The sequence below is a fragment of the Thyridium curvatum genome, assembly GCF_004353045.1.
Source record: "Thyridium curvatum strain D216 chromosome Unknown NODE_65_length_251728_cov_83.732616, whole genome shotgun sequence".
Taxonomy (NCBI): domain Eukaryota; kingdom Fungi; phylum Ascomycota; class Sordariomycetes; order Thyridiales; family Thyridiaceae; genus Thyridium; species Thyridium curvatum.
In genome coordinates, this window is record NW_022156820.1 from 128,959 (window position 1) to 139,192 (window position 10,234).

At 52.8% G+C, this 10,234-nt stretch overlaps 3 protein-coding genes across 3 annotated transcripts; 2 read left to right on the top strand and 1 right to left on the bottom strand.

Moving 5' to 3' along the window:
- Positions 1-2,061: 2,061 nt before the first annotated feature.
- Positions 2,062-2,738, top strand: E0L32_009199 (uncharacterized protein; the record flags this gene model as incomplete). The annotated part of the gene is made up of 2 exons (XM_031144138.1): positions 2,062-2,274; positions 2,340-2,738. 2 exons carry the CDS (start codon positions 2,062-2,064, stop codon positions 2,736-2,738), a joined length of 612 nt encoding a protein of 203 aa, XP_030991309.1.
- Positions 2,739-3,264: 526 nt separating this feature from the next.
- Positions 3,265-4,202, bottom strand: E0L32_009200 (uncharacterized protein; the record flags this gene model as incomplete). The annotated part of the gene is made up of 3 exons (XM_031144139.1): positions 3,265-3,522; positions 3,577-4,109; positions 4,169-4,202. The coding sequence occupies 3 exons, from the start codon at positions 4,200-4,202 to the stop codon at positions 3,265-3,267; spliced, it is 825 nt and encodes a 274-aa protein (XP_030991310.1).
- Positions 4,203-4,965: 763 nt separating this feature from the next.
- Positions 4,966-8,679, top strand: E0L32_009201 (uncharacterized protein; the record flags this gene model as incomplete). Its single annotated transcript, XM_031144140.1, has 4 exons — positions 4,966-5,222; positions 5,292-6,229; positions 6,690-7,086; positions 7,164-8,679. The coding sequence occupies 4 exons, from the start codon at positions 4,966-4,968 to the stop codon at positions 8,677-8,679; spliced, it is 3,108 nt and encodes a 1,035-aa protein (XP_030991311.1).
- Positions 8,680-10,234: the final 1,555 nt, after the last annotated feature.

The following is a 10,234-nucleotide window of genomic DNA, read 5'->3' on the forward strand; positions in this document are numbered from 1 at the left end:
AGAAGATTATATCTCTCTATCTATTTAAATTATACGGCTAAGATTTCATTAGACTAATCACCTCAGCTACATAAGATGGATCTTAGTACATCCTGCTCACTGTAGATTACTTCAGCTGATTCATACTCTATAAAGCACTCCCTAAGGCATCTAGAGCCATTATAGCTATAATATAGATTTATAACTAGATGCCAATCTTTAGCTGGCCTTAAAGCCTATACCAGAATAATAGAAGCCACTTTAAAAACCAATATATAAAAACAATTTTCTTAGGACATAGAGTATAAATATTATTTAGACTGATATCTCACCCCTCAAGCACTAGGCTTCCTAAGTATATAGTTCAACTTATTAAAGATAGGCTGATAAAATAGGCTATAAGCAGAAATAGAGTTAGCCTTAATAATTAGCATCTTATACTCTCTAATATTATTATTAATATTAATAGTCAGATAATCCTAAGTCTTAGAATTACACCTTTAAAGATATTACTAGGATTTATACCAGAATATTATAGATTGCTAACACTAAGTATGATCAACCCTAAAGAGGTAGAAATTATTATATAAGATAGATCAGATTTAGTTAAAGCCAATAAGTCCTAAGTGCTGTCTTTTCTAGAGACAACCAATATAAGACATAAGGATTTCTAACTATAGTTATTAGACAAACATAAGGAATATAAGAATAAGATTGCTAGAGAGCTAAAGTCATTCTCTAAAAGGATATAGATTCTTAAGAAATAGATGAAGGTTAGTAAGAACCCTAGTAAATTCCACCCCTAATAGGTTAGATCTAAAATTATAATCAGACATATAGAGAAGATCTCATATTAGATACAATATATTAATAGACAGACTGCCCCTTATAAAGTTCATATCAATAACATCAAGCCTTTTATCTACCTAAGATACACACCAGCCAATATCTACAACACAGATCTAGAATTACTAAGAGAGCTAGAAGAAATATCTACTGAGGAGAGCTTAGGGGTGGGAAATAAGTAGAAAAGTTTAGACCTAACTCATATCTAGCAGGTCTCCACTAGATGAAGGGATTTTATGCTGCTAAGTTACACTATTAGAACTCAGTCATTCATTTAGGATACGCCCACTTCAGAGCAAATCAGGGTCGATTTGCATTTTCATTCCCGGGTATCGTGTAGAGAGGGGATTTTAGTCAGCCCTTGAAGTGGGCCACCAAGTTAGATTTAGTTGGCTTCTCGAGAGAGAGAGAGTTAGAAATTAGCAGGCCACAATCAACCACTATTTTTGACCCCTGCTTTGCAATACCAGAATCCGGAGTTTTCACCGCCCAAACAACAGCGCGAGCATCGTCATGGTCACACCTTAATGGGACCCGCTCCTTTCACATGCAGGGCGGAAAACAGCAGCATTCCGGGAGGTCTGGTTATGCCAAGTCAGGCCTACGCTTGGCCTCATTGGGGCAAAGTTGCTCGTGGGATGAGACGGCTCGGGGCACGTTTCTTCACCTTTTCCCAGCCGGTAGACACTTCGGACATGGGACAGCACTACGTACGAAGTGTCAGCCCTGGAGGAGGGGATACCTTGCGGATTTGATACCTATCCTTGTACTTGTAGCTACGGATGTCACTATCGATGGTACCCCTCGGAGCTCCAGTGTGTCCCTCTAGCGGCCAGAATACCTAATTGGGTAGAGTGTGCGCACCGAGTAAGGAGCAAGAGCTGCCCGTAGACAGGTACTTTATGGAACATTCTGCAGCATGTGAAAGCACCAGACATCATCCCATCCATCTCTGGTTTGGTGTACTTACAAAACAACTCCCTCTCCGGACGACGTGTCGAGGTTGCAGCTGGTCTGACTCCATGTACTCTGGATTGTGCCAGTACTGAGTACTTTCATCCTTCCCCTCGTTGTTGCTGAACCCGTCCATAGAGGATTCTGCCGTTGCGGTTTCACGGCGTGCGCCCTACCTCCGCGGGGCTTACTTGCTTCCATCCCACAAGCTTTGAGTCACGAGCCTGTCAGCAATTGCGATCCCCAACTCCCTCCCTTCACCTCCCGCAGTAGCAAGGCGACATGGCTACTGTCGCGACAGCCTCGAGCAGCAGCGACCTGCCTCGCACGGCCAAGGGCCTCACCGCCGAGCTCAATTACGTCCGCTACGAACACCGTTTGGAAGAGCAGTACCTGCCCGCCATCCGGGCCCTCATTTCCAAGGACCTGAGCGAGCCCTACAGCATCTATGTCTACCGCTACTTCCTCTATCAATGGGGCCATCTGTGCTTCATGGTGCGTGATTGCAGCCTTTGTCCCAAGCGCCGCTCTCTGACTGACACTCCCGCTCTCCGTTCCAGGCCCTCGACCCCTTCGACTCGTCCCTCATCGGCGTGATTATCTGCAAGCTCGAACCCCATTCTGTCCACAGTGCTCCCACCAACCGAGGCTACATCGCCATGCTTGCTGTGGCAGCACCATGCAGAGGCCGCGGCGTGGCCACCTCGCTCGTCAAGATGGCCATTGACGCCATGGCGAGCCGGAACGCCGACGAGATCGTGCTGGAGACGGAGGAGACCAACGTGTCCGCGATGCGACTGTACGAGAGGCTAGGGTTTCTGCGCTCTAAGAAGCTGCACCGCTATTACCTCAACGGCAACAGCGCGTACCGTTTGGTCTTGCTCTTGAAGCCCATAGATCCTGACGGCCCCGCGGATCTGGCCCTCGAGGAGCATGAGAGGGGAACATTCACCGTATGAAGCGGTCTCTTTCGAGCGTATCACAGGCATGGGACTTCGTTAGCATTATGCATGGCACTCGCATCACGTAGCATCATCTTCAGGCAGGGCCGGCGTTTGGTATATGATTTCATTTCACAAGATCTTTCTCGCATTCGTTGGTCTATCTTGAATCCGTCTCTCATCCGCCCGTGCCAATTTTCATCGTCGCTAGCTCTTCTCAGGTCGCATACAGCTCGCAAGCAGAGGCAATATCTCGGAAGCCTGGTTGGTTGGTTGAGAATCATTCTGACTAGGGAGCTAGGTAAGTTTGCATGAAAACGTTGCGAGCAACCTCCTGAGTGGAGAGACGCACGTTCTATGATCGTCATTCTCGAATACCAGCTCATCGCCCTTTGCTCAAGTGAGAGAATATCTCTTTGGAGTCATAAAATGAGGCCCTGAGATCCCACTTGTTACCACTACCAATACCCAGGTATGTATACGCATCTTGGCATGCGGACTTGACATTAGTAAAGATCCCACCTCCAGCCAGATAGGAACAAGACTAACCTGGCTTGTAGTAGATCGGGCGGCCAGTGCTGGTCACTAGGCCAAGCTTCCTCATACTCAACAGCACACGGGCAACATCATCCTTGTCCCGAAAGTCTGTTGTGTAAATGCAGACCAGCCGGTCCCGTCTCGGATCAGCCTCGGGGTCTCGAGGTGCCACCTTGGCAGCGATACCAAGCTCGTTTCTGGCTGTGGCCCTTGCAACAACCTCCCACACATCATTGACAGCGGACGGTTCAGGAAAGAGCATCCACTATATCATCCATTTTAGCAACAGCACGAGCCTGTGTAGGGGAAGAGGACCGACCTTGCCCGTCGTGACATGCGTAAAAGCGGCCAGCTCTAGGATATCCTTGACTGCATCGGCACGCGCCTTGTTGGCCTCGCGAGTCGCTGCCACGGTGGACACACCGCCTTGTCTGGCAAAGTCCATGTAAGCGCCCAGCATCTCTAGTCGCTCCTCGCCGCCGCTCTTGAACGTGAGGACCTGTGCGTTCTTGTCCTCTGGTCCCTCGTCCTCGCATCCCTGTATGTGGCGTGTGTCGGACTCGGCCTTGGATTTGCGCTCGATGAACGGGTTGCAGATGAAGATCCAATCTAGCCCATCACGCCTCTCTGTGGTGGCGGGCGGCAGGCGTGCTAGGAAGGCATCTACCGTCTCGCTCAGTTGCCATGCTCCAGGATGGCCCGCATACGGGTTGTGGAACTGGGGCGACGGGCTACGGGAAGCGGACTGCCTTTGCGGCACGGCGAGCCCGTGGGCGCCGCGGTCCCTCCAGTACTGGTCCACATTGAAGCTCTCGACCCTCGCCTCGAGCGCCGAGACAGTCTCTTCGTCGCCTATACGGCCTGGGTCAGCGCATTCTGTTTCAAAGAGACGCCGGAAGGATGCGGGTTACCATAAAAATCCGACTCGTCACTCAGCTGCTCCATCGCGAAGAAAGCGTCGGTGTGATTACGCTTAAAAATGATGGGCCTTGGGTTATGCAGTTCTCTGCAGTCAGGTCTTCTCAATAATTTGGTGTTCGTCCTCTTGGCCCTACGTGTGCCTCATGAGAGCTGCTTTAGGCAGCTACTCCTGGGTAGGGAACTATTAGTAAAGAAGGTGCAATGAAAGAGGAAGGAGCGAGGGTCGTCTGGAAATCCATACAAAGCCCCGACCTCGACATAACCAAACCAGACAATACCAGTGACTTCCACACCTCTTCTGTTGGGGTGGACAATCGAATTGTTTCCATGGCCCAGAAGACTCCAGGGGCAGCTTCTTTCGAGTTCCAGCCCCGTGCAGTCAGTTAGAGTTTCGACGGCAGTCTGACAGGCGACGGCCTGACCCGATATTAGTGGCGGAACGGCAGGACCCCGTGGAGCTTCTTCATGCAGCGCCGGCATACGGGCGCTATTCCCCGCTTTAGCGGCCACCACACCGCCGAATTTTCACCCCGGCTGCCCCCAATCAACGTTTTTATCATCCATCCTTTACGTCTCCTCTCCCACCATCCTTGCAAAGGAACCCCTACGAAGTACAGGGATATTCCAGCGGCTTTGCAAGCAGAACAGCCAAAGAGAAGGCAGGGTCATCCCCTGAAAAAGTAACACTTGCTCACCGAAACCTGTCGACTCAGCGTCAGCTGGGTCCGGAGATACTCCGTCAGCCTCCGCGGGACCGCAGGAGCACTATCTTGCCCAGGCTGTCGTCATGCCCTGGCCAGAGCCTGTTGTATCTGCGCGATCCATTGTTTTGGATCTCCCTCCAAGTTGTATCGAGTTCTGTCCTGCACATCCCTCATACTTCCTGGTTGGCACGTATAACCTCATCAAAGACATCCCGGACACAGAGAGCCGAGCATCGCAAGACAAGAAGGACAATGATCCAGAAGACTCGGATACCGTCTCCAAGAAGACACAGAATCGCAACGGCACCATCTTGGTGTTTCAGCTTCAGGATGATGAAATGTAGGCCGAGACTGTCATGCCATGGCCTCAAGTCGTAATCACAGGACTCATGTCTAACCTCCTTCACAGAAAACACGTGCAGACTGTGGATCAGCCATCGGCGCTCTTGGACCTTCACTTCCAAACAGTCGAGGGCCGAAATGATATCTGTGGCGTGGTGTCGAGCACAGGATACCTATCTACTTTCCAGCTTTCGCCTATAGCATCGTCGCCGCAGCCACTGCAACAAGTGAGCACCGTGCGGATACCAGACGTTGGCGAAGAGGTTTTATTCCTCTCCCTGGCATGGCATCCAACGGACCCAGATCTCGTTGCCATCACGACTTCCACGAACGATGTCTACCTGCTCAGGCTGAACCCTGCGCACACAACATTCGTTGCGGGCTTGCAACCCATCATCTCGCATGACCTGGAGGCATGGACCGTGTCCCTATCCTCGCCGCTCTTGCGCATCAACCCCGAGACGCCCGCCAATCAAGCCGACTGGTTCACGCTTTACTCGGGCGGCGACGATTCCACCCTTAGGTTCACCTCTTGCCAAGTAGAGAAGCAGAACGATGGTGATGCGGCCGCGGCCACGCCCTATGCACCGGTCAAAGTGCCCGGTCATACGGCGGGGGTCACGGCAATTCTGCCTGTGGACGTGATGTTCCGAGACGGCTCCAGCCTTGTCATCACCGGGAGCTACGATGACCACCTGAGAGCATATGCAATACAGCCCCTGCATGAAACCTATGGCATGCGCAAATCAAAACTCCTCACGGAGATCAACTTGGGAGGCGGAGTGTGGCGGCTCAAGCTCATTGGCACTCGTTCGGACACGGACGGGCGGTGGACAGCGAGGATACTCGCCTCGTGCATGCATGCTGGAGCGAGAGTGGTGGAGCTGTCGGGAGGTTCGGAGCCTGCGTGTGGGATTGAGGTGCTTGCTCGGTTCGAGGAGCACAAGAGCATGAACTATGGCAGCGATTTCCATGTTGACGAGGCAAGTCCTGGCCAGCTGTCCTGTGTGTCTACAAGCTTTTATGACAGGCTTCTGTGCCTCTGGCACTTGGACCTCGACCAGCAATGACATGTTCTCTTGTGGTGTGAACTACGGATGGGTGCATAGTTCATGTGCGGCGGCTATGTGCACGCTTATCTACCTAGGTGAAAAGACGGACCTGCATAGTGGCTTCTCTGTAGGCATATATCGACCGACAAGTGCATGTGATACCGACCAAACAAGTCCCGCTGGACGATGCGGTGCTGCGGACGCGTGTTGTGGGAGGAGATGGAATTCGAGGCTTTCCTGATGCGGAACGGGTTGTGGGTTACCCGTTCGATCAAATTGATTCTCAGTCGTTGCCTGGCTCGGCCACGGTGGAGAGTGAGCCCACGGCATCTGCTATTGACCTAGAGCGAACGCCGAAACCCCACTCTGCGATTGCACCCTTGATCAAGTGTCGGTGGGATCAATTGCTCCAGCCATTGGCGACTTTGCATCCTTTCACCCCTCGAGTCCCCTCCCGCCACTTTATCCCGAGCTTCTCGATTCTCAAAGATGGAGCGTTGAACCATTGCGGGAATCTGAATTCAACTTCTCGCTCGTTCAGTCACCCGCCAAGGCGCCCTCCCCAGTCACTCTCTTCCCGCCAGCCCCTGGCACATCGCTCAAATCGATCAACATGGCGCCAAAGCAGAGAGAGAGGACCTATCCTCTCATGTCGAGGAGGCAGGTCGAGGGCCTCATTGCAGATGGACGCAAGATTGTGATTATCAACCAATTCGTTGTCAAGGTCGATGCCTGGGTTCCGTATCACCCAGGCGGTGAAAAGGCCATCCAGCACATGGTGGGCAGAGATGCCACCGATGAGTTCCAAGCGTATGTCAAAGCCAGCGCCGGGCCACCACGGATTGGCGTCCAAAGGAAGGAAAGCTAACTGCGCGTCCGAACTGTAGCTTCCACAGCGTCGAGTCACAGCGCCTGGCCGAAAAGTACCGGGTTGGCCGGATTGAGGGCCGTTGGACCAACTTCGTCCCGCCCATCCAGGGAGGAGTCTTTCGGCCGTTGCCCACTGCGAGCGACGAGCTACAGGAAGTGTTATTGGAGCGGGAGAATAATAAGAAAAACATCACAACGGCCTCGAGCGCGGCGAGCTCAAGAGCACCGTCGCCCACGTTTGATCTGCCCGAGCCTGGCGTGCACCAGCGCAAGGGGGGAAAGGTCGCACAGCGGGCCTCGTCTGCGTCGTCGGTCTCCTCAGTCGAGGATTTCGGAGAGGCGAAAGAGCCGTCCATGTCCTTCCTCGACGTCAAGACCATGAAGGAGGTCAAGCTCGACCTGGAAAGGTACCCGTCCCTGGACGACGCCGTGCAAGACAACATCGTGAGGAAGTACCGGGAGCTGCACAGGCGGCTCGAGGCAGAAGGGCTCTTCGACTGCAATTATTCTTCCTACGCCATCGAGTGCTGCCGCTACTTTCTGTTTGCCGCCGGTGCGTTTGTCTTTTTGCGTCTGGGTTGGTACGTGACCAGCGCGGTCTTCCTCGGCTGCCTTTGGCATCAGCTCTCCTTCACGGTCCACGACGCCGCGCACATGGGCATCACGCACAATTTCCACATTGACTGGATCATTGGCATCGCCTGTGCCGACTACATCGGCGGTCTCTCCGTCGGGTGGTGGAAGCGCAATCACAACGTTCATCATATCATCACCAATGATATAGAGCATGACCCGGACATCCAACACATGCCCTTCTTTGCCATTTCGCACCGCTTCCTCCACTCCCTTCGCTCTTCCTACTATGAGCGTGTCATGGAGTATGACGCCTTTGCCAAGCTCATGCTCTCAATCCAGCACTACTCCTACTACATCCTGCTCCTCTTTGGCCGATTCAACCTTATCCGCCTTTCCTGGGAGTACCTCATCCTCGGCCTGGGCCCCAAACGCGGCATCGCCCGCCACTACCGCTGGGTCGAGATTGCCGGGCAGTTTTTCTTTTGGTACTGGTTCGGCTACGGCTTGCTGTACCGCAGCATCGATACCAACTGGCATCGCTTCCTCTACTTCCTTGTGGCTTCGATGGTCACCATGCCCCTGCACCTGCAGATCACCCTCTCCCACTTCGCCATGAGCACGGCCGACCTCGGGCCCCAGGAATCCTACCCGCAAAAGATGCTTCGGACCACCATGGACGTGGACTGCCCCCAGTGGCTCGACTTCTTCCACGGGGGGCTGCAGTTCCAGGCGATCCACCACCTGTATCCGCGCATGCCGAGGCACAACCTCCGGCGCGCGCAAAAACTGGTGCAGGAGTTCTGTGACGAGGTCGACATCCCGTACGCCCTGTTCGGGTTCGTGGACGGCAACAAGCAAGTGATCGGCAGGCTGGCCGACGTCGCGAGGCAGGGCCGCATCTTGGCCGAGTGCCAAAAGGCGCTGACGGCGAGCGGGGATCCGCTCCATGCCCACTAGATGATCCGCGAGATATGTGGAAGACCTTGCATATTTTGTAGATTTAGCAAGGTTGGCATTATACACTTAGGCAATGACTATCTGGCGTCTGAAGGCATGTGCCGAGTCATTGCATGTGCATAGTTTAAGATACAGCACATATCAGAAAAGACTAACCCGAGGCGAGGGTAGTGATCAGCCTTTACCTACGACCGAGACATCTAGTAGATTATAATAGAATACATTATCAAAGCTCCTGCTGTGAGAATGATAGACTGTACCTACACGCGCGTATCATTTATAGTTGCCTCTAGGCAGTATTCTAACTCAACATTCACAGCTAGTTCCTTGTATTATATCTTCTTGAATCCTCTACTTACCAGCTCCGCTGCACTGGACTGAGGACTCCCCAGAGATTAACATAGCTAGCTAGACAGTGCTACTCCTTGTACAGGTTGAGACACTCCTTCAATTGTCAGATATTGATCTCAGGAGTAACAATGTCCGAGTTACCTTTGGGCGACGTGCTGTCGATCAAGGAGATGGACGTGTGTGCAGCAACCAAGCACAAAGGAGTTTCTGTCCTTCTCAGTCGGTATGTTGGAGACTGCCGGAGCCGCGGGAGCCGCCGTCGGGGTTGGACTATTCGATCATCACTTGCCTTTCCCGAAAAACCTAGTCTACTGCAAGTCACAGGGCAGAACCGTACGACATTCCGCTCCGCAAGATCATCGCTGGGAGTCCTCCGCACGCATCTGCAAGTCAGGAGATATGGAAGCATTGAAACAAGGATCCCAATCACGGAATGTCTTCCCCGTAATTGTGATGGCGTCGTCGACAGTAGCTAGTTCCTTGATACGTCTGTTGCCTGCCGCGGTAGCCTCGGACGGTCGTGCTGATGCCAGGGAGTTTACCCGATGGGGCATTGAGCCGGGGTAGACTCTCCTGAGAGAGATGAAAGGAACATGGCAAGTTTGTGAGGCAGCAGCAGAAAGGGCAGTTCAAGAAATCCCTTCGCGACAGATAGGCCAAAGCGCGCTGCCGCCACGGACACGGGGCCACACCACGTGCCATATCTTGAGCACAGAAGGGCCCAGTTGTGTTGCAGCAAGTTCACGGCACAGCAAGTGCATATGCGCGCGGGAAAGGGGCGACAGTTTGGCATGACGGGTCAAGAAGCTAGATAGAGTTGCGTGAGGATACGTAGATGTGCAGATGTTTGGTCCCACAGGCTGCTTAGGGGGGCCAATACAAGGCCAATGTCAGAGGTAAACAAAGTGTGAGAATCATGAATTAGCGTGCAGAGACAATGCTTGTACAGGTTCACAGAAGAGGACTGACTGCCCGCCCTGCTGAGTCTGAGAAACGAGAGGCCGAAACGGACGTTTCTAACGAGGTCGCAAAGGATCCTTGTCAGCCACGCGGCAATGTCGAAACAAGATCCTAGACCGCTCCGTCTGCTGCGAGAAGGCGAGGGAGAGCACGACATACAGAGTACTCGTACAAGTACGGACGAAGGCAAGTATGGCGGGGTGCAAGGAGAAGAAAGCCAGAGAAACAGGGCCCAAGGTCCGAA